The sequence below is a fragment of the Zootoca vivipara genome, chromosome 8 (assembly GCF_965207765.1).
Source record: "Zootoca vivipara chromosome 8, rZooViv2.hap1.1, whole genome shotgun sequence".
NCBI lineage: Eukaryota > Metazoa > Chordata > Lepidosauria > Squamata > Lacertidae > Zootoca > Zootoca vivipara.
In genome coordinates this window covers 85,371,132-85,397,678 of record NC_142591.1, presented here as the reverse complement: position 1 = coordinate 85,397,678, position 26,547 = coordinate 85,371,132, and the positions used below count along the sequence as shown (strand labels likewise).

The window sequence follows — 26,547 nt, the reverse complement described above, 5'->3', positions numbered from 1 at the left end:
AACCTGCTAATGACTCTTCACTTGGTACAGGGATTAGATCATCGCTCAAATTGTATTCTCAAGGAATGGAGCAGCCACATTCCCCCGACACGCAACTCTCTTTCCAGTGAGATGAAGGGCCAGGGAGGCCCAGGCAGCAGGCACAGCAGGCAGGAGAGGCAAGGGGAAAGGCACATGCCCAGCAGCGGCCCGGAAACCCTCGCAGCTGCCGGGCTGCTTTGGCTCGGGGCACCCGGCACAGCAGGAGCAGAGAAGGGGCAGACACACAATCGAAACAGGGCTTCTCAACAGAGCCAGCTGGTGAGGGAGGCTGGCAGGCTGGCTGTTTTTCATTCACTATTTATTCAATTTAGATACATTTGTACCTTGGAAGTCAAATGGAATTCGTTCCGGAAATCCGTTCGACTTCCAAAATGTTCGGAAACCAAGGTGCAGCTTCAGATTGGCTGCAGGAAGCTCCTGCAGCCCATCGGAACCCACAGAAGCCCCATCGGACATTTGGGTTCCAAAGAACATTCGCAAACCAGAACACTCACTTCTGGGTCTGCGGCATTCGGGAGCCAAAACGTCCGAGTACCAAGGTGTTTGGGATCCAAGGTACAACTGTACCACCCTTTATCAAAAGTTTCAGAGTGATGTACGGCATTAAAAACACATTACAGAGCATCAATAATAAAACATAATGAAAAGCATACTAATAAAATGATAACAACAACAGCCCCCTCTCTAAGCTTTAACAGGCCATAGATTATTTCATGGCCAAAGGCCTGGGTAAAGAGGAATGTTTTTGCCTGGCGCCTAAAGGCATGAAATGTTGGTGCCATTCGAGCATCTCTGAGGCATGCTTGCACCATTTTCCAGCATGCCTCTTTTTCGCTCTTTTTAGATGGGGCAGTTGGGTCATCCATGCAGCAGCCATTTTGTGACTGGCGCCCACAGCGCTTTCCCGGGATTCAATATGTTCTCAGTGGCCCAAAAATGTTTGTAGCCTCTGCTGCAACCCAATACATGCAGGGTGCAGCCTACCATTTCGACACCCATAAAAGATGGGCTAACTCAATATGGTATCTTCCTTCCCGACAAAGGTCTCTTTTCAACTTGGATTGGATTGGTTTTGAAAAGGATGTAAGTGCTCATGGTATCCCCTCATTTTCTCTAAGTTGCCTTTTTCCTGAAAGACACACATGATCATGACTAAGACCAGGCACCCCCAAACTTCGGCCCTCCAGATGTTTTGGACTACAGTTCCCATTTTCAATTACCATTGGTTCTGTTAGCTAGGGATCATGGGAGTTGTAGGCCAAAACATCTGGAGGGTCACAGTTTGGGGGTGCCTGACTAAGACCAAAGTTTGTCCTTCAACTTTATATAGTGAGCTTCATTGAGAAATAAGCAGTGGGGCAGCAGTACCAGCAGCAGCAGAGAAGAAAGCCCAATTATTCCTCGTCTTCCCTGCTGACGCTACCCTTCCCCTTGGGTGCTGATAAAACCCGACCATGAACATGCAGCAAAGGATTCTTGGCTGCTTAGAGTGTGTCCCCCATCAGCCTCTGTGCCCCGACCATGTTTTGTAGGGCAAGAGCCTCTAGGACAGACACAGAGATGTTCCCATCCGGTAAATATTTCAGACCAAAACCAATTACCCTTCCGAGTAGCATCTGAGCAACAACAACTCCAATCTGCCAAGTAAGCAAGTTTCCCTAAACTCAGAGAGAGGAACGGAAGCAAAAGAGCTTTTAAAAGGGCGGCTGAGAAAACCACTTTGGAATCATCCAACCCAGAAGAAAATCAGAAAAATTCAGCAGGCAGAGAGATGGCCAGGTCGGGGGGGGGGGGCAGTGGCAGGTGGGGAGATGCACTCTGGTCCGCGACACTGAAAGCTTGTGTGTTCTAGGGCTCTGGTTTTCAACTGGTGTGTCTGGACCCACTCCTTGGTGGCCACAGCCGGTGCAAGGCAGGTTGCAACAGGAGCACCATCACCATGCAAATATATGGTAAAAGATTAAGAAAAGTTTGACAATCCCCACCCCTTTGCTTCTTCCTAGTTCCCTGAAGTCTGGACCTACAAAGCTACAGTGGCACCTCTACTTACGAATTTAATGCGTTCCGAACGCACATTTGTAAGTCGAAAAAATTGTAAGTAGAATCCCATAGGAATGGATTGGGAGAAAAAATTCGTGAGTAGAAGCAACCCTATCTAAAAATTCGTAAGTAGAAAAAATCCTATCTAATCCGCATCCAAGATGGCAGACGGAGCTCCATTCGTAAGTAGAAACATTCGTAAGTAGAGTTATTCGCAAGTAGAGGTACCACTGTACTTCAGAGTGGTAAGACCACACAGACTCTCTCTCATCCCTGCACCCCAAGACTGTTTTAACTGGCAAAGCTGCAGATTCTGCGTGCAAGCCGTTCTGCGAGTCAGCGGCAGCCCTTCCTAGAACTGAACCTTTGCAGTCTATGCAACGGGGCAATTCTAGACCCAGACTCAGAAGGGAGCCCCACTGAGTTCAACCCGGGTGAGAGGGTTTTCGGATGCAGGCTGAATCTTGCTAACGGAGCCCGTCTAATGCAAAATGGTCCGGTTTATCCCATTTCTAATCACAACATTTGAGAGGCTTCAGTAAAACCGCCTCCCAGCTATAATGACCTATGAACCCGCATGGACAGAGAACTCCAAGGCGTGGCACTGCGAAGGAAGGAGGGAGGGAAGGTATTTTGCAAGCTCCAGAAAAGATGTTGCCTACCCTGTGTAAGTGCTGCTATTACTCGCCTGATGACCATCTTCTCCTCCAAGGGATCAATGCCCGTTCTGCCCTGAATGGATGACTAATGTGGCACTTTTGCTTTTTCTTTGAAATATTCATAGCGGGAGAGTGGCTGAGTTACTTAATGGAGCAGAGGAGTCTTCCAAGTACAAAAGAGGGCTTGTCAATAATTTTTTTAAAAGGAAAAAGGAAAGAAAACCTAAATAACACTTCCCACTGCTACGGGAGATTTCATATTTGTCACTGAGAGCCCCCAACCAAAAACAAAGCAGCCCGGAAACAGTTTGGGCCTTCATTAGTGCAATTATAAACCAGACAGCCTTCTAACAAGTGCTAGCTCACCTGCAATTAAGAGGGTCTACCAGTCCAGTTGGCAGACCCCCCCCCATACCTGAACTCTGCTCCAGCTAAGAATCTCCCACCGCCAGCCAGCAACAGTTGTTGATGAAGCCATCAGGTAGGAGGGAAGTCAGTCTCCAATTGAGAACTCCTCTCACACTAATAGCAACATTATTATTATTATTATTATTAATAATAATAATAATAATGCATACTCCACCCATCTGGCTGGGTTTCCCCAGCTACTCTGGGAGGCTCCCAGCAGAATAGAAAAAACACGATAAAACATCAAACATTAAAAGCTTCCCTGTACAGGGCTGCCTTCAGATGTCTTCTAAAAGTCAGATAGTTGTTTATCTCCTTGACATCTGAAGGGAGGGCATTCCACAGAGAGGGCACCACCACTGAGAAGGCCCTCTTCCAGGTTTCCTGTAACCTCACTTCTTGCATAAGACCCTCGGCGCTGTCCGGGCTGAACAACAGGGATGGAAACAAAATTTAAAAAAATCCTTCCAGTAGCACCTTAGAGACCATCTAAGTTTGTCATTGGTATGAGCTTTCATGTGCATGCACACTTCTTCAAATACACTGAAACAGAAGTCACCAGACCTTTATATATAGTGAGAGGGTGGGGAGGAGTATTACTCAGAAGGGTGGTGGGAATGGGTGATTGGCTGATAGGTGTGGTAAACCTGTTGACGACTAGTTACAGGTAGGTAGCCGTGTTGGTCTGAGTCGAAACAAAATAAAAAAATTCCTTCAGTAGCACCTTAAAGACAAACTAAGTTTTTATTTTGGTATGAGCTTTCGTGTGCATGCACACTTCGTCAGATACACAGATACACTGTTGACGACTGTTAACGACTGCAATTGGTATTACAGGCCTTGCATTTTCCTGTAAGACCAACTGCAGTCGTTAACAGTCGTCAACAGGTTTACCACACCTATCAGCCAATCACCCATTCCACATGACCCTGTTTTCGTTGCAACAGGAGATTTAACGCAGGTGAGCATAGCCATGAATAAACTGCCCATCAACAGATTGAACACATTTTCACTGGGCAGTTGAAGGGTTTCGTGAAAGAGGAGTTGTGCTGCCGGTTTCCCCCCCCCCCAATCCACGCTGATCACCTTGCTCATCACAGGCTTCGAAGCAAGAGCCCAGAAGGCCGCTTCCAGAGGAATTGCACCCTGAGAAAACAAGCAACACGTTGTGCGAGCTCCTTGTCTTGTTTACTCCCTGCAGCTTTGCTAAGCCATCTCTCTGGCTGCATTTGGGTCACAGGACGGGGAGAGGCTCAGAAGCTCAACTCGCCTGCTACTCAAGTAGCTGGAGATGCAAAGAGACACGCGGAGAAAGAGGCTAATAGGACATGGCAGCTGAGTTTCCAAAAGTGCTGGTTGCAGGGGTTTTGATTGGGTTTCCCCTCCCCCCCCATGCAGATTGGGAAAGGCTGGGTGCTTTTTAAAAATGCAAATAAAAATAAATAAAGGCAAAGTTATTGAGTAAAACAGAACAAAGTCAAACGGGGATTCATATGACAAGTGGCATGAGTTGCAGGCCAGCCAGGGTAGAAATCTGACGTGGTTCAGCCCTGCTACAAGCTTCCATGGCGTGCATGCAAATCCTTCGCACGCCATAGTGTTGCAGAAGTAGTACTGGTGGCATTCATTTGCCACATCTCACACAAAAAAGATGCCCGAAAGCAACCTACAGATTCATGAAACAAAAGCAGCCTGGCAAACATTAGAAACCAAATATAGGACAACCCCAGAACAGGCTACCCCCAAAATGCTCAGCTACAAAAGAAAGGGCAACCCTACCAGCATTAAATAGACCAGAAGTCATGCCTCAGTTTGATCCGTCTTGCTGGAAAGCGCAGGAGGAGAAAGGGCTCTTGGGATCAGCTCCCGACTGTAGGTTTCCTAAAGAGGAATCTGGTTGTCCATTGCGAGAACAGGATGCTGGACTAGATGGGCCATTGGTCTGATCCAGCAGACTCTTCATATGTTATTATGCAAATAAACCACCAGAAAATCTAGGCAAACAAAAGTGCCTTAACCTGGCACTTAAAAGCTGGCATTCATGGTTCCCTGCATGATTCGCTGGGTTGTGGGAAATCAGCTGGAGCCATATTAGGCTGCACACACAGACAGACACAAAAGCAGCTATGGTGTCTCCTACAAATTTCTACATTTTTAGACTACAATTCCCATCAGCCACAGGAGGTACAGCTGCCTGGGAGGCAGCAGGTGAAGAAGTGCACTGCTTTTCAGGCTAAATGTGAACATGTTAAAGGAGGCTGTCCCTTCAAGTAAGTAGCGGTATGAAACGGAGAGAGGAGAAAGTGGAGGAAACTCAACAGGTACCAATTGTTTTCATCCTGGTCCCTGGACCACAGCTTAAGAACCGCTGGACTGGCAGGGTAAACGGATTAACGAAGACAAAGTCCCACAGTCTGTCCCTCTTCAATTTCTGTGCTTCTGGCTGTTAACCAGACCAAAGGCAGTTGCATCTCCATCTCTCTCTCTCTCCATGAAACAGAGCATAAAACAAGCTGACCGCTTTCTCTCATACACACAAACACACACACACACACACACACACACACACACACACACACACACTTCCAAAAGAAAGAGGCCTGAAGTGAACGCAGTGGGCTGGGAATTTACTGCCTGTCACAAGTGGGAGTTTAACATCTTGATTTCACGCTGATATTCTTCATTACTTTTTACAGCCAGATCTCTCTTGTTTATGTGGCCATTGCGGCATTCAGGCATCGGCTAACGCACCTGCGCTCAAAAACTTCTCCAGACAGAGGAGTGAAGAGGAGGAACTGCTCTGCCCCCTAGCCAAGGATGGCCATTGCAGACACAGCCCCAAGGGTAGAGGTGTGCCAGCCTTCCCACGCACCCACAAACAGCCCCCCTAACGCTTCCTCAATGAAGCAGGTAGCTGATCCACCTGTCCCCTTATCTTCCATGGTGCTTCCTCATTCCTCTCCAGCCCCTGATGACTGACAGGTGCCCCAATACGAATGTACACACATGCACACACAAAAAATAGCACTTTTCTTTTAAAAACAACAACAGAGAGGGACTGGTGCAAAAATGGTGATGGTGGGGGAGAGGAGAGATGCAGCCAGGATTGAACCAGATGCAGGCAGCCCTGGATGGGAGGCGCTTGGTGGGTTTTTTAAATGCACAGAGAGAGAGAAAAGATTGCACGCCTGCTCCGGGCAGCAAGAGAAACATCGGCGTCTTTCTTGCATCCGACTGGCTCTCCACAATGAGCAAAGTTAATAGAAATATCTATCTTTGGTGGTGCAGGAGGCATTTGCATGACAATGGGCCGTGCTGCTCTATTGTTGGGTGGATTTTATACAGCCATAGGCCACAGGTGCAATTTGCTCTTTGTTGCACTTCTAGGCATGGGATTGGATTGGGCTGGTTGGGCGTTTAACAGCAGCATGCTCAGAAACCTCTGCGCACCACGACTACATTGGCACTTGGGTGGCGGGGGAGCACGGTCATACCACACCAGGGATGGGCAAACAGGCCCAGGGTCCAAGTGCAGGCGTCCAGGACTCTCTCCAGGAACACACACCTCAGCGCCTCTGCTTCACAGCCTTCACAAATGTTTCTGCCTGGCTGGAATATATCCTGGGACTCTGCTGCACATTAGGTGCTTCCAGGAGGAGGACACATGCTTGCCCAGTGTTCGAAATTCGCCAGGGGCATTTTGCAGCTGGCTTTCGGCCACGTGCGAACCAAGTGAAGATTCCCAGGCACCAGAATGGGGGCTGACGTCTCCACCGTCTGGAGGTGCATGCTTGGGGATCCCTGAATCTTGACTGTTTTCACACACTAGCAACGCATCCTGTAGAATTCTATCCGTGATATATTATCTGCGCAATAATAACGAATTTCAGGATCCAAAAAGTCATACCGTGTTTCCCCCTTTTTAAGACACCGTCTTATAACTTTTTTTCCTCAAAAAAGCACAAGGTGTCTTATTTTCAGGGGATGTCTTAATTTTTCATTAGGTTTTTATTTTATTTTATTATGGTACCTTCTGTTGCTCGTTGGTCTTATAAGGCAGGCAGGAAGGGTGGAATTTGCAGAGACTGGCTCTTGGAATACAGGAAGGGAGGAAAGTCTATCCGCTGCTGGGTGCTCCGCGGGCGCCGAGGCCATGCAGCCCACAACATTCCGGTGGGGCGGAAGGGGGCCAGCAGCGCTCCCGCCGCTGTCCGTTCAGTGCCGAAGCCGCGGCCTGAACCTGCGCACGCGGGAACCGGGCAGGTTCCACGCCGGGGGAGCTTGGTGCTCGCCGTGAGCGGGCGTGTGAAGCGATGGCGCGAGGCTCCCCCAGCTCCAGCCTAGGCAGGGATTTTGCTAAGGCAAAGCCTTCAAGGAGCCAGGCTTGGGCGGCTGGCTGGCTGGCTGGCTGGCGGGGGTTAGGTCGCACAGCGGCTGAGGAGGCAGGGCGGGAGTGGGGCGGAATCTGAAATGGCCCACTCGTGGGTGGCAAGGCGGATTGGGAGCGGGGCGAGACGTTGCCGGGCTGCTCCGGCACAACATGGCTTTAAGGGAGGGGCGTGAGGGCTTCTGCGGGGGTCAGCGGGGCCCTCGGCAGCTGCGCTTCTCATGCTTCCTCTGTGTGGGAGGTGGTGCTACAGAGCCCAAGGCGGAAGCCGGGAGAGCCTCTCTGAAGAACTGTTCTCCCGGCACGCGCTTAAACAGAAAGAGCCCAGGCGGACCAAACCAAAGGTCCCTCCAGTCCAGCGCCTTGTTTTTAAAAGCGATTAGAAAAAAAGCCGTCCGTCGCCCCGGCAGCGCGAAAGGGCCCACAGGCCTCCCGTCACTGTTCAGCCTTGGGCCATGCAGCCCACGACGCTCCAGAGGCGCGGGAGGGGCCAGCTGCGCTCTCACCGCCACCCATCGCCCCGGCAGCGCGGAAGGGCCCGCAGGCCTCCCGTTGCCGCTCAGCCTTGGGCCATGCAGCCCATGACGCTCCAGAGGCGCGGAAGGGGCCAGCAGCGCTCCCGCCGCCACCCATCGCCCCGGCGGCGCGGAAGGGCCCGCAGGCCTCCCGTTGCCGCTCACCCTTGGGCCATGCAGCCCACGACGCTCTAAAGGTGTGGAAGGGGCCAGCAGCGCTCCCGCCGCCGTCCGTTGCCCTGGCAGCGCGAAAAGGGCCAGCAGCGCTCCTGACGCGGGGGGGTTTCCCTGTCCGGGCGCTCGGCCCGAGTGGAAAAAAGTCCTGGGAAGAGCGGGGAGGCTCCCAGCGCGGCTCGCCTGGCAACGCGCTCAATTCATGCACCCCCTCCCACATGGTCTCAAGCCTCTCCGAGGTATGTCTTATTTTCGGGGTATGTCTTACGTTTCGCAAATGCCTAGAAATCCTGCCATGGCTTACTTTATGACTACGTATTAAAAAAGGGGAAACACGGTATTGAAAATTACGAATTTCAAGGTGTCTGGCCTAAAAATGGCAACCAGGCATTCCATTTTGGCGACCATAACACTGGTTTAAAGAGCCATTTGGCGCCTGGCTCTGAGTTTCTAACACTGCCCCTGTCCAATTCAGCACAGGAAAGGGTGCATGGCTTCCTTTAGCCAAGTATCAAAAGTCCAGGGAGAATCCTCAGATGCATATTGTGGGCATTACACACAGACACGTGTGTGTGTGTATGCAGCATACTCAACAGTAAGGGCCAGAATGTATTGCAATAGACAAGTATGACGAAAGCTGGGTATCACCCAATAGTGCAGAGGAGAGGAGAGGCACACCAGGATATAATGATCTATGAAGAGCTCTCTGGATCTGGGGAAAGCCTCGTCTAGTCCAGCCTCCTGTTCTCACAGTGGCCAACCAGATACCCCAATGAGAAACCAGCAAGTAGGATGCAAGGCACAAGAGCCGTCTCCCCTCTTGCTGTGGTTTCCAGCAACTGCGATTCAGAAGCATTGCTGCCTCCAACCGTGGTGGCAGAGTATAGGCCTCAATGGCTCATAGCCATCCATAGCGCTCTCTTCAAAGCCATCTAAGTTGGTGGCCATCACTGCCTCCTCTGAAGACGTGGCTGCAAAATGTGGGGTGGGAGGGAGGTTGTTTCTGTTGAAGCCCTGTTGCCTCCCTTCTTTCAGCAGACATGCATTCAGAGAGCAAATGCACAGTTTGTGTTCATGATCGGGAGTACAAGTTGCAAAGACCAGGGGATGCAGCTAATTGCAAATTTATTAAGTGAAACGGTTGTCTATGAACCGGAAGCTGCAGAAAGAATGTGAAGCTCATTCAGTTCAGCCTCATACACCAGGCAGCTGGACATACGCTGCACCCCTGGGTTCCCACCTTTCAAAGGCGAGCTGCCCTAGACTAAGCAGAGCCTCCAGGAACGCTTGCATCTCCAGCCAACATTGCATATTCCCTCCATCCATTTCACAGCACTGGATGAATTTAAGAATAACTTTTTGGCTAATTTGTGGACTGTTCTGCTCTCTCTGCTCACCACTTTTGCAGCGTTGACACATAAACCCCCCCCCCCCCCGGTCATGTGGGGCAAGATTAAAACATAGTCACGCAATAAAAACACAACCAAATCTATGTGTGTACTTCTGCCATTTTGGAAATAAATATACTATGGCCCATTACCACGTTTTTAAAAAGTCAAAAACCATTGATTATTCGGGAATAATTAATTAGCGCAGCTCTAACAATACATAAAATGGCTAGCCTTTGACTCTTCTGATAATTTATGCAAGATTAAAGTATCGCTGTCATTGCCTTTTTTTTCCTTCACTGCCTAATTCAGCGTTTTCTTTTTTCATTAGGAAAGCAGGACTCTGGGATTTAACTGCTCTAATGCCCTTTTACGGTGTTTGGGGTAGTAAAATTCAAGAGACAGTACAACACCAGGGAGGGAATGATGGATCACAGCCGCCGCCCCCCTTACACGCCAGGAGGAAGAGTGGGGGATAAATGGTAAAACACCCCAGTTAATGTTTGGACGGAAGTGTAAATCCTCCGCTCTCAGTGATGCCCCCAATAGCTCACCAGCCCAACCATGTCTCCCATGCTTGATTTCTCTTGCTGATAACACAGCTCGTTTCACATAAAACATGGGGGTATTGCTTTCACCCTAATATCTTCCTAAGCAGCTGCATTACATGGGAGCCATTTTAGAGCCTGTCACTAAATTAAGATCACCAATCAATGGTGAAATCCAGCCAAGGGAAAATTATGTTTGCAGCCAGGCCGGGGAAGAGCCCCATGCTAGGTCAGCTGCTTTGATCAGGAAAACTCACATTTGGACCAGCAAAGAATTTGAGAACCCAGAAATAAAATTATTTCATTGGATTTTCATTGGCTCCCAGTACGTTTCCGAGCACAATTCAAAGTGTTGGTGCTGTGATATTTTAATAAAATATCAGATAAAATATCAGATAAAAGGCGCCTAGAGTGGCGGGGAAAACCCAGCCAGATAGGCGGGGTATAAATAATAAAATTATAATAAAAATAAAATTTTTCTAACATGCATTTCATTGCAGTGGTAGCCTCCAGGAAATAACATATTGCCAAACTGCAATTTGGACGTCAAGAGACGAACTTGCACAAAACTTTCCTCTTGCTGAATTCTGCTCCCTGATCCAGGTCACATCCCTGCGGAAGGGGTCTTGAATCGTCCACACCAAAAATCAGACCCAAAACATGCAATTATCTTAAGTTCTGCAACTGGAATAAACTCCGGGTGTATGTGTTTCGATCCCACAAAACTTCTTAGTATCCTGCAGAATATTTTCCCGCAGAATCCAGTTGGCATAAAGAGGGACGGGAGGGAAAGGGTTAATGTAGAGGGGGTGGCAGAAAAATGTGCAGAGTTGCTGAGAGAAACAGGAGAAAACAGAGTGAGAACCCAGCATGAAATATTCATATACCGTACTGCTTTGGACTTTTGCATCGCAACAATAACTACTTTTTCTTACTATTATCAAAAGTAATAATTATGTTGCAAGAAGAAACAGTCACAGCCCTTGCTGCTTCTATGCATAGGAGTTTGCAACGTATCTTTTAAGCCTCTCTGAAAAACACCAGGACCCAGAATGCTGGCTCTCACTCCAGAGACATCTTCTACTGTACTTTAAGTGGGTGGGAATGTGGAGCAGCTCAGCCACTGGTTATGAAACTCCTTCCCAAGGGAGGTCAGACAGGCCCCATCTCAGATGAATTTTAGGCAGGCCTCCCTCAACAATACTTTTAATCCTTTAGGCTTTTAATTGTTGTAATTTTAGCCATTTTGGTTATTTGCTTTAATTCTACAGCCATAGAAGCACAGAGCCATAGAATTGCAGATTTGGACAGCATTCAATTTAATTTTATTGCAAAACCACCTTAGGGGTCTTTGTTAAAGCTGAAAGGCGGCAAAAATGTACAACACTGCAAATCATATGAGAACCTTGCATGTAAGCAAAGTTTGGGTTCAAAAGGAGCTCTCTGCTCAATTTAGTCACAATGCCATGGAAAGCTGTTGACCTGATAGAAGCTGCGAAATAATGAAACGGGAAGAGGAGATTGGCTACTCCACAGTGAGAAGGTGGGGGTTGGCATCTGCACCCACTTATCCCAAACTGAAGCCACTCCAAGTTCTTCAAAAGACTCTCAACTGCTCAGAGATGCTGGAAAAGGCGTTTGTTGAAGGTGGTCTCGAGGGAGAGAATAGCCAGGACAATGGCAATGCCGTGAGTGACAAGGGGCGCCTGGGGCAGAAAGCCGGCCAAGTTGTAGGAAACAGAATCACAGAACTGTAGAGTTGGAAGGGGGCCCGAGAGTCATCTAGTCCAACCCCCTGCAATGCAGGAATCGTGGCACACGAATCTGAGGCCATCCTGGGCCCCGCTTAGCTTTGCAAATGTGCTAGCAGTTTAGCTGCTGCACCGCTAGGAGGACAAACGCCATCCGAGAGATTTATGGAAGAGCAATAGAAACAAAGAAGAGGAACACATGATTTAAAATCAAATTAATTTACCATATATTCCAGCATATAAGACGACTGGCCGTATAAGATGACCCCAACTTTTCTAGTTAAAATATAGAGTTTGGGATATACTCGCCATATAAGAAATACGACCCGGCGTATAAGACGACCCCCGACTTTTGAGAAGATTTTCCTGGGTTAAAAAGTAGTCTTTTACGCAAGAATATACAGTAGATGTTTAAAATAGAAGGCAACACACCCAGTATTTGGGAATTACCCAGAACCCGGGGGGGGAGGAGGCGAAAGGATCCCTTAGCAGAGTTTTCCGAAAACATCCTTCCGAGAGAGCCGCTCAAGCACGCTGGAACGGTCCCCCGTAAAGTCCCAAGGAAACCCAACACTTTCACCCCAGCAGGCTGACGTAAGAAGCAGCGGCTGGGGATCGTGGCCAAGTATGTGAACTTTCACAACTTTGACAAGCAAGCTCCTTTACAGAGCACACTTCAGCATCGCTCCACCGGGAAGAGCGTAATGATCTCTAAAGCAAAGGCAACCTGTTTCTGAGAGCCACGGCTAGTAGACATTTCGAGAGTTCCACTTTTCCGAGGGCAGCATGGCAGTGGGTGGGGGGTTAGCAAACTCCATAGGGCAGCCAGAAGGTATCCAGGCAGGCAGGACTAAAAACAGGCCGCTAAGAATAGAGACATGTGCAACACTAAGCTAAGTTTTGCACCCGATACAACAGCCTTCCCCATAATGGACGGAAAGGTGGAGCATCAGCATAGGAAGTTGCCTTACACTGAGTAGGATCACTGGCCCAGTACTGTCTAGACCAGGCATCCCCAAACTGCGGCCCTCCAGATGTTCTGGCCTACAACTCCCATGATCCCTAGCTAACAGGACCAGTGGTCAGAGATGATGGGAATTGTAGTCCAAAACATCTGGAGGGCCGAAGTTTGGGGATGCCTGGTCTAGATTGACTGGCAGCAGCTCCCCTGGGTTTCAGGCCTGGGATAGCTCACTTAATCTCCAGGTTGCGGGTTCGAGCCCCACGTTGGGCAAAAGATTCCTGCATTGCAGGGGGTTGAACTAGATGGTTCCTTCCAACTCAACAGTTCTATGATTCTACCTGGAGAACAAGGTCAACAAGCACGAAGAAAAATAAAGGTTTTGAAAGCAAACCAAAATAAGTCTAACCACACAGCCCTATTTAAATGCCTCAGCCTCTCTCACACACCAGGATGTTACTGTATGTATTTTAATCTGCTTTTCTTCTTACTGCCAACCTCCTTAAGAACTTGATACCAGGCTGCCATACAAATACCTAATATGTATATATTTTAAAACGAATATTTGTGTCTTGTTGCTGTTTTTTATATTAAAAAATAGATACCAATTATGTTTACACAGCACTAGAATGTTTTATGCACGGCAACTGCTATTTTTGGCAGCTGCCAAAAAGGGGAGGGGAGGCTGATCCAGCTCCAGCCATGCATTAAAAAAAATCGTATTTACCTATGACTAATTGAACCAGAATGTGAGAGGTCCATCCCTCTGAAAATAATGCCCTGCTAACTCAAGCAACATCCACATATAGTTATTTTAAATTGTTTTTAATGCTGTAGCCTCCCCTGGGACCTTAGGGTGAAGGGCAGGTAATAAATAAATTATTATTATCTTTATTTATAATAATTGTTATTATGTGCACTGAACTGACACCCTGAGATTTTGATCCAGCAAAATCTTTCACAGGCGGGTTCTCTCTCTCTGCATCAAGGCAATGGGAATCCTACCAGAAAAAAATGAGCAACACTTCCTTGCACCACTAAGGCGAGCCGTGAAAGTTTGCAGGTGAAAAACCTTTGCAGAATCAGGTCAAGACAACCGGAAGTCAGAAGTGAAATTCTGAAAATGAGGCCAAAAATCCCCCACCGTGAACATCTTTTAATATGCTCAGTATGGAATTGAGACTTGCTTTCCCATTTCTGTTCGAGACCGATTAGCCAGCCACGCACACAAAAATAACATCTTCGTTTTGCACCGACGCACTCCCAACAGCAAGCTTGGGATTCTCCTTGTTTCAAGATATTATCTCGGCAATCTCAGCATTTCCACTCCCTCATCTTCCGTCATTAAAAACTTGAGCATGAAACTGTAATTAACCCAAGCAATCCCCATTTACTGCAGATCTTGAAAGCGGGGGAGGGGGGAGAGATACTTGTGAAATTAACAATAGCGTGACACAGGCAGAACACAATCCGTCCTCTCCTTTGCCAGCCCCATGGAATCGAAGGCACGACATGCAAATTGCAGCTGTGCTCTGGCAAACTTCCACTCTCTGTATCTTGTATGTTCCTGCTGGGCTGCACCTTCGTATTTACCCTTTCCAAGGGACATGTCCCTGCAGCAGAGGAATCGTGGATCTCTCCAATTCCCCTATGAAAATTATCCATTTCTGGAACTCCTAAGCATCAAATAGTACGCTCCAATAAAGGCTGACATGAATCCCAAATCATGGGCTTCACATGCCCACCCACCCAAATGCCATTTGGCACTTTCGGTTCTGTTCCCTTCACATAGGCTCCCTGAATCTGCCGCTCTCAACTGGGACGTCATGAGCCTTTAGTGCAAGGCGAATAAAAACTCCATGCATGCTGCATTTGTAAGTGCATATGTACACTTAGCAGAAGGAGAGAGACACAACCACCTAGTCTGTCTCTGCAGTCTAAGGAGAGGAACAGAAAAACATTTAAATTACCGCTGGTTCAGCTGAAATCAGGAGCATTGTTTGTTTGGGATTCTAGTGCCCCAGGTCGTAGGCATTTGGGGTTGACTGGGGGGGGGGGAAGCTCCCAGAACCAGCTCTTCCCTCTCCACCGGTTACCAAAACCGTGACTGCCCTTTCATACAAGTCCCCAATCCGACGGCCCGGTGGCAAGGTTGGAAAATAGCCTGGCCTCCTCAAAGTTCTGACACAATATCTGGATATTGGATTTGGCAATGCAACTGAGTTAGAAAGCGGAAAAGATGACCTGCAGTCCTCACGCAGAGCTACTCAAGATGAGCATGGAGAGCTGGGGGGGGGGAAGCCAACTCCCTGCTCCACACGGATCCTTCCATGAGCAAAAGTTATCCATCAAGGCAGAAGCTGCGTACTTTGCAGCTCACTGGCACCAAGTGCTCTCGAAGCCGAGGAGACTTCTATTGCCTTTTAAATATTACACTATCAATGGCCTGCATCCTTCCACGCATGAACGAAGGCACGTCATGCCTTCCGGGGGACATTACAAAGGAGGGACACACAGAAAAAAAAAACACGGCTCTTCTGGCACCTTTGTAATATTCTGCAATTCCCCACGGGCAAAGAGAGGCAGGCCACACTGCTGAACAATGCAGTTTTGAATTCAATTAAAGTGATTATCTGTTGTGCCAAATAAATTGTGTACAGCATATATCCTGTAGCACTTTACACCTTCGGGCTCATTATTTCCTAACTGTTTCCTCCTGTTTATGCGCTTTCAAATTAAATCGCTGATAATATGCGCCAAAATAAAAAATGAGCACACCTTGTCCGAAGAAAATTGATTCTCCTTTTCTCCTGAAGCGGGCGATTGCCAGGTTTTATATACTCGGTTCCTGGCGATCATTAGTAATTCAATTTTCTTTTTATTAGCCCCCTTATCTGCTGAGCAATATAGTGGCAGAGCTGACCTCTTTCGCACGGGTAAATGTTTAAAATCTTTTCCCTGATTAATTTTGCCAGTTAAGGAAAAGAGGAGAAATGGCCCGGCTCTTAGCCATCACAATGAATATAGCTTAATGTTGATTGTGATGGAATTTCTAATGCCAAGGAAATTGATTGAACGCAGCAATTATGCCGCAATACTAACTCAAGGGAAATGGAATAGTTTTCTCCTGGCCATAGTCTTTTGGTTATTTAAAACAATCCAATTTGCAAGGATAATTATATATTAGTGTTTTATCTGCCACTTGAAATGAACATGGGAGTTTTGATACTGGCCCAGCATTAGCAGGTTATTGCTGCAAATTACTTGATATCTGCTTTCTTTCACATAAAGAGGAAATTAGGCAATCAATTACCAGAAAAAGGTGGACGAGGGAGAATGCCAGGGGCAAGACTGCCCTCTACAGGTCAGAGGGGAGGAGGCGTCACGTGAGCCCTTGCCGGAATGAGGACGGTCCTGTCCCGACTCTGTGGCTGTCAGTCCAAGAGTCTGGATGGGCACCAATCACACAGGGGGTCACACACACCCCCACGGGCACCCTTTGAAAAACACCGCAAGCAGCTGCCTGCACGCACACACAAGGGAGCCTTTGCTAGCAGGCGACGCTAGAGAGAGGGGGGGGAGGTGTTTGCTTTATCTCATTATTAAAGGGAAACCCTCAAAATAATCATGGCCGGGTCTTGTACCGAACACCAAAAGCTCCAGCAGATGTCAGCAGAGTCGACGCAAGCGATCAGAGAAGCAGAGGGAATGTCACAGCATTGATTTTACTGGGGTGAGGCAAGGTTCAAAGCGCCCGGCCGCTCATACATGCCCCCCTTCTCCTCCACTGCCCACTTGTTTCATTAAGGAACAAAACTCCCCCAGGGGCCCAGACCCCCCCCCCAGCACCAAGCAGGATGAGGCTCTACATCAGCCAGGCAAGCTGCCCCAATAAATGGTCTGCCTCGAGGTCTGTGCGCCGCACCGGATGTGACTCCCGTGCATACAAACAAGAGTAACATATAAAAGTGTCTTATAAGGATGCTGGATCTTGAGCCTAGGTTTCCAGGCAATTTCAGGCCTCCTTGGAGGACAGGGCCCATTTGCAATCTGCAGGCATTAAGAGCAAGATCTCCAGTTCGTTGGAGACCTGAACAGTTATCATCCAAGCTGGTCCAGAGTGCAGCCCGACCACAGCATTGAAGGATAATAATCTGTTAATAGTCCACCTCCACAAACCGTTCTGCAACTCCAGGTGGAGGTGGGGGGGTGGGCTTTTGCCCACTCTAAAAGAGCAAAATATATTGCTGTCAATAGTCTATCCTGCTATTGGACACCTGCCACTTGGCCAACCGCCACAACAGCCTCCCCAAAAAGACAGCAGGCGAATCACAGAATTACCTAGATATGGCATGTCTGCCAGAAAAGTCAGATTATGCCAGCCTCCCACTGCCCCAAAAATCACACCCAAGTATCTAGACAAGCCCAGATGAAGGCTCAGTGGATTGGTTCACACCGCGTTACATCAGAGATTTGGGATGGCCTGGACCGGAAGTTCACTTGCATCCACATCCATGAAGACAATGCGACATGTGAAATGGAGCAGCACTGGTCTCCCATTTTGCCCAACGGGAAGCAACACACGCAGGTTTCAGTTTTGCACACTCCTGAAGCCACCATAAATCCATGTGCTCCCCTTCAACACACTGAACTTATCAACACAAAGGTCTGGCAACCGACTTCCAACTTGCACATACACAGAGGTCTCGCAACATTTTGGTTTGTTCCCATTTTGTCCAAAGCAAAAAACTGTGATGACTAGTTAGGGAAGAAGTCGTGATATTAAACTACAGTTTAGAGTTGGTTTGATATCCTGATTTGTTCCATTGCTGGCAACCAAAGCTTCCTGTTTGGGACCATAAAAATGAAAACTATGGTGTAATAATAATCTCAGATTAAGTGACTTGCTAGACAAAAATGTCCCCAAGCAACCTGCAAAAGATTTATAAGCATAAGCAAAAATACATTATATTTTTTCCGTCTATAAGATGCCCCCTTGTATGGGGGGACTCAGATTTAAGAAAATTGGGAGAGACATTATCCGTGTATAAGATGCCCCCTAACTTTGGACATTATTTTTTAGGGGGGGGGGACCTAGACTTATACACAGAAAAATGCGGTTAATACTGTTACAGAAAACGCATGCAATTCATTAAAAATCCACAAAGCAACACCACTAACCAAACAAGCATCAAAAATCTTCACAGGCTCAACTAACAAAAAACAACATAGTTATGAGGGGAAAGGTAAGTTTTTACCAGATGCTGAAAATATGTCAATGAAGGCCCCAGAAGTACTGCACTGGGTAGAGCTTTGTGCAAAAGGGGTGCCACAACCGAAAAGACTCTTATCCTCTGAGCCTTCCTCAAAGGAGGATCCTGGAGAATCAAAGAATTGTAGAGTTGGAAGGAAACCCAAAGGTCCTCTAGTCCAACCCCCTGCAATGCAGGAATCTCAGCTAAAGCACCCCTGATCAATGACCATCCAACCTCTGGTGGAAAACTTCCAAGGGTCCACCACCTCCTGAGGGAGACTGTTCCACTGTCGAACAGCTCTTACTGCCTGAAAGTTTTTTCTGATGTTTAGTCAGAATCACCTTTCTTGGAGCTTGGAGCCATCGGTTCGAGCCATTGGAGAAAACAAGCTTGCTCCATCTTCCATGGAACAGCCCTTTAAATATTTGAAGATATCTATCATATCTCCTCTCTTCCAAGCTAAACTTACCCAGCTCCTTCAACCATTCCTCAAGGCTTGGCTTCTAGACCCCTGATCATCTTGGCCACCGTCCTCTGGACACCTTCCAGGTTGTCAACAGCCTTCTTAAATTGTGCTGCCCAGAACTAGACACAGTATTCCAGGTGGGGTCTGACCAAGGCAGACTAGAGGGGTACTATGACTTCCCTTGATCTGGACACTAGACTTCTGTTGATGCAGCCGAGAACACCATTCACTTTTTTTGCTGCTGCATCACACTGTTGGCTCATATTAAGCTTGTGTTCCAAGAAGAATCCCAAGTGCATCTCTTTCTCTTTCTGATTTGAGTTACTCTTTTTGCAAACAGAATAGCAAAATGGTTGCTTGCATAGGCAAAAGTCCCATTCACATATTGGTTTAATAATCCAATATACAAACCTTGGAATGAGTGCTTCCCAACCTGTGGGTCGTGAAGCCTGTGCAGGTGGGTCATGGGTTACAAGCAAGCCCCAAAATAATTATTTCTTGCAATCCATAATGGTTGTGATTAATACCTCTTGCAGCTTTTTGTTTCATTGGCATATTTTAATGCTGTGCTGACACTCACAGCCGAACATAGGAAAGGCTCGAGCCTTACATTTCAACCCTTGGGAACTGCTTGTTGACAGCAAAGAAGAACTAAGGCAGGGGTAGGCAATCTAAGCCCGGGGACCGGATGCAGCCCAATCGCCTTCTCAATCCGACCTGCAGACAGTTCTGGAATCAGCGTGTTTTTACATGAGTAGAATGTGTGCTTTTACTTAAAATGCATCTCTGGGTTATTTGTGGGGCATAGGAATTCATTCATTATTATTTTTTCAAAATATAGTCCGGCCCCCCACAAGGTCTATGGGGCAGTGGACTGGCCCCCTGCTGAAAAAGCTTGCTGAGCCCTGAACTAAGGTCTGAAATTCATGCGAAATTCATGTAGATTTGCACTTGTGGATTGCCATACCCCAAAAGTTGGGAGCCACTGGTCTGTATGAAGCCAGCAGCTCATCGAGTTAGGGAGCATTCAGGACCGATTCCAACATTCCTTGTAACAGCCGGATCCTATGTGAGCCTGCTCAGAAGTAAGTCCCGCTGAGTTCAATTCAACTGACTCACAGTTGTTTAGAACTGCTGCCTAAAAAGTCAGAAGTCACACATGCCCACATGTCAAAGACTCAAAAGTATGGAGGAAAGGAGTGTGGGGAGTTTATTCTGGTGAAGAAGTCACACATAATAGTTACAGGTGCAGCAGCCTCAGAACTGTGAAACTGCCAGAAGATTACAAGTGTCCCGCACTTGGCCAACCCTCAAGAAACAGCTATAAAAACCACCCCGTTGCCAAGAAATTCCAGGATGACGCATCCGAAAATACTCCCTGGTTAAGGTCTGCCTCTTTAGTGTACTTAGTTACTGATAAATCAACATGTACATGGGTGGAGTAACAGCGACAGTGGCGAGAAAGTGAACGACAAAGTGCAATGTGCTACAAAACGCTGTTGCTTCTTCCTAAAAAGCAAAACTACACTAGGTTTTTAAAATTTTCTTAACTTTGCCAACACATTAAAGAGCACAAAACTACCTCGAAATGCTCAAGGGTGCTAGGCTTGGCTTTACAACATTTACTTGGATTAATTCCATACGAGGAACTGAGCATCCTGGAGACACCTGAAACATTTCTAGAACCCTTTAACAAGCAAACAAGGTGCTCTGGCATTTGTGTAAAACGCTTCAGGGTTTTTTTTTTAATCTAAATAATAATAATGTCCCACCCTCACCAGACTTTTTATAAATAAGCGTAGATGATTACTTCACACCAACCTGGCACTTGAGATGCTGACTGGGCCCAAAGGGACTCCTAACCCAAAACACTGCCAGGTAGCAGGAGGCTGTTTTTCCATTACATTATCCTGCCCATACTATCTAGGAAGTTCACAAATCAGTAAAATGCAATCTGGCCCCATTCCCTCCCACAGCACCCCAATCCCCAGCCAATATTAGAAACTCAGATATGTAAGCTAGGAGCCAAATGGCTATTTAAACCAGGGCCATGCTCACCAAAACGAAATGCTTAGTTGCCATCTGAGGGCCAGTCGGCTCAAAAGTCGTGCCAAAGGCACAGAATGCTCGAAGAAATGGAACGAGTTACGGTTCAGTTGGGCTGGAAAACAAGTGGGTGGCTTACGCTGCCAGCTTTCCAGGGAAAAAAAAACTCACAGAGGCCACGGCCAAAGCCCAGGCCACGTGACCGATATATGCAACCATAATCCAGTTTTTAAATCTTTGTTAGCGAAAGGAGTCTTGCAGCCAGGTCTGCAACTCTTCCAGCAGAGTTGGCCAAAGCAAGAGAGAATCTCAACCAACACCATGCTTCTGCAAACCAGACCAACAGGATGGACTTCCCTTGCAGTTCCCAGGACAAGGCGCTGGTGTATTAAAAAGCATACCATTAAACCAAGAGACACGACTTCCAAGCTTGTTCTTACCTTCTTTGGCCAAAAGGTGGGTCCGGGATGCCGGCAGGCGGCGTAGCCGGTGCTTGCCAATCTGCACCAGGCCTTTGGATCCAGCTCTTCTGGCAGTGGGCGATCCCCTTCCCCGAGGGGAGTTCCTTTTCCTGAGACAATAGCGGCTTCTCAGAAGCACGGTGGGAAAGGACGGGCTCTTCTTCTCAGTCGGGGAGCTGGAAGGACAACAGAAGAACTCACCATGGTGTAGTCCTCTAGCACATCACACTCGGACCATAAGCAGATTCATAGGGCAGTCTCACATGGGGGGGGGAGGGAAGCTCTCAGCCAAAACCCCTTTTATGTAGTCAGGGCTCCAGGAAGCTGCAGGAATTATTCAACCCAGCCGCCTCATAGAGAACGGTGACTCAAATACACTCAGAGATGAATGGAGCTTCACCCACTGATAGCTCCACCTTCCAGGTCCATCTTACAAAAAGCAAATCCAATGAAAGTTATGTGAGCTGAGAGGGTTAATAGCTCAGCAGTCGTCCTGTATCACGAGGGGTCCTGTGACGTGTCATGTAAACAGGAAACAGGAAGTATCTGTGTGATTGCTGTTGTATTCTGTAATATATGACATTGTCTGTTTGTATTCTGTTCTGTTTCTGCTGTGTTCGTATCGCAGCTGCAGCATCATGGAGATGAACACTCCTGGCTGAAGTTGCCCTAACAATAAATCTTCTCTGTTTTAATGAACAAAGGAGTGAACGTGAGTTATTTAACAGGCACAGAAATAGCTGGATAAAGTTTCCGCTGCTATGGACTGCTACTGGACGGTTATCTTAACTTCAGAAGGAAAATTTCTGGCGTTTAGAAACGAGGCTTGATATTTGGGAAGAAGCGTACTGGACTGAGTTTTTGCAACGCTTCTACACAGCGGAAAGTTGTCGTGGGCAGATCGATTTCTCTGCTATCCTTCTGCCTCACAAAGCTGTGTTTATTGATATATGCCAATTAGACAACTGAACATTCTACAAGTTATATGTTCTGCATATTTATACTGCTCAGCAGTATAGTGTTCATTACCAAGAGGTGCTGGTAAAATAATCACAGGTACCAGCTAAAAAGTGGTGCAGGGGGACCAATAATCCAAAACCTCATGTTCCGCAGTTGCAATAAGTTGCACCAGCAGACTGAATGTTACTTGATTTTTGTGGAAGAAATTGTGCAAAATCTGATCTACATGTTTAGCCCTGCAAGCTAGAATCAAAGAACATCGGGGGGGGGGGAGGATACATGGAAGCAGAAGGTTAGGGACTAGGGACCACAAGAAAGAACTACAAAATATATTTAAGAGTAGATATTTGAAGGCAACCACCATAAAACCTCACACAGGCGATGAATCACTTGTCTGAATGTTCCATGCACACAGACAGTTAGCACACCAGGGAATAGCCTACCTAGTTTACAATCCTTCACCCTGGCATGCTAGCTTTCTATAGGAAGATTGTTTTTGATGTGGGGAATAATGCACTCATGCTCTCCCAATATCTGCATCCTGAAATGGTACAGGCTCTTCTGGGTTCTTTCTGCAGAAAGTTGCACCCAAGACTCTGGACTTCAGGCTGGGGCGGGGAGGATCCAGGTACTATATGAACTGCTAGAAATTAGAATCTAGCAGGCGAAAAAATTGGGAAGCAGTTTCCCAGCTAGAGTGGATCCCACAGTTGTCATGAATTTGCTCGCTGCTTTACCTACCCAGACACATCTAGTGCCCCAAACATACAGTCCAACTCTCATCTCCAGGCCCTGACAGAGCTTATTCCACACTTTGCAATGCAAAAATAAGTGTTTTCATGGGCCCCAGCAGCTGCATTGGAGTGGTAAGCATTACTATAGGGCAGGCACGTCCAACTCCCAAGAGACTGCGATCTACTCACATTATAAAAATACTGGCTGTGATCTACCCATTGTTACTGACAGGCAAAGCTGTTGAGCTTTTTTTGACCATGATCTACCCCATAGACATCCCGCGATCTACCTGTTGGACTTGACTGCTATAGGAGAAAGTCTTGGGAATTTCTCCCAACACAACCAGTAACTTACCAGGCATTTCCCTTCCTCTTGATGATTTTGGCCCAGCTCTTCAGTTTGTAACTAAAAACCCCACTATTCCCAGAGGGTGATCTCGGGTTGCCATGACCAAGAGGCCCACGCCTCACAGTCTGAAGGGAAGCGCCAGCTCCCACGAGAGGAGGCGCTCCAAACCCAGCACATTCCTTACGCTGCCACGTGAATGCAGAGGTGGATGGAGCCGGAGACAGTGGGAGACTGGAGGCCTTCCACTTGTACAGGCTGGAAGAAATACCCATCTTGGACTGCGGGCTGGATTTCTTTTGCTTTGCTCCCAATTCCCCCCTTGGGAGTAACTTGGGACCTCTCTCTGCACTCACAGCAACCTTGCGTGCATTTTCAGAGGCTCTGGGAGCAGCCCATTTTTTCACAGTACGGGGGGATTTGCTTTGATTCGCCACCACGTGTAATTGTTTCTCCTGAACTTTGGAGACTTGATGGAGGCCGGCAAGGTAGGAGCTCCTTGGAGAGCAGGTGCTGAAGGTTTGCCCTGGGAGAGGTTCGTATCAACAGGTGAAGGAACCTCCGAAGTGGAAGCAGCAGCAGACTTCTCAGCAAGCCTCGGTGGGCCGGGCTTCCCCGTCACTGCAAGCGTCTGCTGCAAACTATGCAAGGCTGGAACCTTCCTCACCAACAGACCACTTGCTTTATGATCAGGCAATGTCAGGGGCTGCTGCTGCTGAGGCTCAGATTTCAACGTAACGGCGCTCTCACTGATAGTCCTGCACAAGTCAGGGGCCAATTCCGATGCACCCTGAACAGAAGGCCCCTTCCAACACCCGGCAGGCGTGTCAACCTTCTCCTTAGCAAAGCCCTTGCAATGCAGTGAGTGAGGCGAGCTGGGGGCGCTCAGTGCTTTAGTCTTTTTCGGGCCAGCACCCGAAGGCCAAGCAGTCCTGCTCACGCATCCTCTAGACACAGCTGGGCCTTCTGTTGCTTCCGCAGAGCTCAGATGGGATCCTGGGGCAGCAGTGCTGGCTGCTGCCGAACCAGCCTGCATCCCCACAACGATATTGCCATCTGCACTGAGGCTTACGCTTCTTCCCGAGAGCGCGGCCTGTGCCTCTGTTGCCTCAGGGCTTGTGTGGCTCAAGCTGGTCCGAGACGCACTAGCAGAAACGCTGGTTCCAGAACAAAGTGCCGGCCGAGGCGGGACGTTGACGAGAGAATATTTCTTTCTCCAGGCATTAGGACAACTCTGGCGAGGCTGAAAATCCCTCTGGGTTTGCTGGGAATATCTAGCAGAGAAAGCACCCTGGCTGCTAAAGGCAGGCGGCCTGGGATTCTGCCACTGAGGTGCTGGGGCAGGGGGGGCAATTGGTGTATTCCCATGGATGTTTTTATGGTTGTTGATGAGACCTAGAAGGAGAGAAGGAAAAGATTCCAATAGTTATGCCTTCCAGCAGACCTTGAAGGATTTGCAACACAATTTATTTCCAAACCAAGACAGGTCCTGCATAGATCAGTATCATGCATGTTTCTGCGGGATGTAGCCCTGCCGGTAAGAAGCCATAATCTATCCCACCTGAATTAACAGAACATATGAAGCCCCATTACAATACAAAAAATAATAATCTTCAACCAAACTCAAATACATTTCAACCTACCTGCCCCAACCTTGTGCTGGTTAACCACAACCATAATAATAATAATAATAATAATAATAATAATATATTTATTTATTTATACCCCGCCTATCTGGCTGGGTATCCCCCGTCACTCTGTGCGGCTTCCAACACACATCAAAATACGTTAAAATATCACAGACTAAAAACTTCCCTAAACAGGGCTGCCTTTAGGTATTTTCTAAATGTCAGGTAGTTGTTTATCTCTCTGACCTCTGATGGGAGGGTGTTCCACAGGGCAGGTGCCACTACCGAGAAGGCCTTCTGCCTGGTTCCCTGTAGCTTTGCTTCTCGCAGGGAGGGAACCGCCAGAAGGCCCTTGGCGCTGGATCTCAGTGCCCATAACCATAACCTCCAAAAGCTACCCCAAAGAGAGAGAGGGAAGAAACACCTTGGTGCATCTGCAGCAACACAACCGGATGCCTTCATCTGCCTCAGCTGCAACAAAACATGTCTCTCCCCTATCAGTCTCTGCACCCACAGCTGGCGCTATAACTCTCCAACTGTCTGACTTCACCCCCAAGGGCTCCCTCCTCCACCATCTCCCGAGAAAGACGGATGCCAACCTATATATAGTTTTAATTCCATCAATGTCTATCTGTTTTTCAGTCACTGGTTCCCGCCTGCCCCCCTTTTATGTTTTCAGCAGTTCTTGTTTTTATCTGTAAGCCCCTTGGGGCAGGGACCGGAGCTCAAGCACCGCCTGCAAGGAAAGGCAGCCAGGGAAGAAGCGCTCCCACAGGCAGACAGGGCCCCCTCCCAGGCCCCTCGGGGCCCCCCTGCCCTCAGCCCCAAGGGGCCTGTGAGGGGGGCACCCCCGGACGCCTGGGTCCCTCACCTTGAAGCAGGCGAATCTGGCGCCTCAGCTGCTCCTTCTCCTCCATCGCCGGCTCTTCCTGCTCTTCCCGCTGCTGCCTCAGCCGGCAATTCCTCGCCTACCTGCCCTGGACGTCACGGCCGAGCGCCGCCTCCAGGCCCGCAGGCCCGTCCGCTTCCGTGTACGTCATCGTCCCGCGCGCCCGGCGCCTTTCCTTTTTTATAAGGAGACATGCGTGCGGCCGCACACTTCCGGTTTCCACTCGAGCGCCGCTACGAAATGCGGGGAGGCGCAAAAAGCGCGGCGCCGAACGAGACCGACGATGCTTATTCCTATGCAGGGTACTCGGGATTGGTCGCTGCCGCCACCCGCTCACCCAGCATCCCCGCCTCAGGGTCCTGCCGATGGAGAACCGGAAGTGTCCTTACGCGATTCATTAAACTCTGCGGCGCTCGGGCTTTGAATTTGACTGACCTCTGTGTGCTTTGCGTGGCTCCTGTGGCTACGCTTTCCACGCTTTGCGTGAGGCTCGCAGGCAGCTCCTCCTCATTCCTGGCAGTGGCAGAGTCCTGCTTTCAACGCGGATCATCCAGGTGCCTTCAGGGGAACCCACGAGGAGGACCCGAGGGCAGTGTTTGGGATTCCATAGAATTGTAGAGTTGGAAGGGACGCCCCCCCCCAGGGTCATCTAGTCCAGCCCCCTGCAATGCAGTAAGGCAGAGACTAGCACTTTCGCGTGCTGCCTCCAGCTGGGAACGGCCAACGTAGCCGTCGTGGCTAGCAGCCATTGTGGCTAGTAGCCCTCGCTGCCAGGAGTCCCAGACATTCAACGAAGCTGAGATGCTGCCAGATTCCAGGCAAATAAAAGAAAGTCCTTCTTCACCTAGCACACAGTTAACCTGTGGAACCGTCTGCCACAGGAGGCAGC

The 26,547-nt window shown here is 48.4% G+C and overlaps 1 protein-coding gene across 1 annotated transcript in view; it reads right to left on the bottom strand.

The window, feature by feature from the left end:
* ZC3H3 (zinc finger CCCH-type containing 3) overlaps positions 1-25,792 on the bottom strand; it is a 245,607-nt gene extending 219,815 nt beyond the window's left edge. The window contains 4 exon segments of the mRNA XM_035124913.3: positions 21,081-21,277; positions 23,151-23,577; positions 23,580-24,536; positions 25,641-25,792. Of these exon segments, the coding sequence (XP_034980804.3) occupies positions 21,081-21,277; positions 23,151-23,577; positions 23,580-24,536; positions 25,641-25,686 (1,627 nt within the window). The 5' untranslated portion in view covers positions 25,687-25,792.
* Between the last annotated feature and the right edge of the window lie 755 nt (positions 25,793-26,547).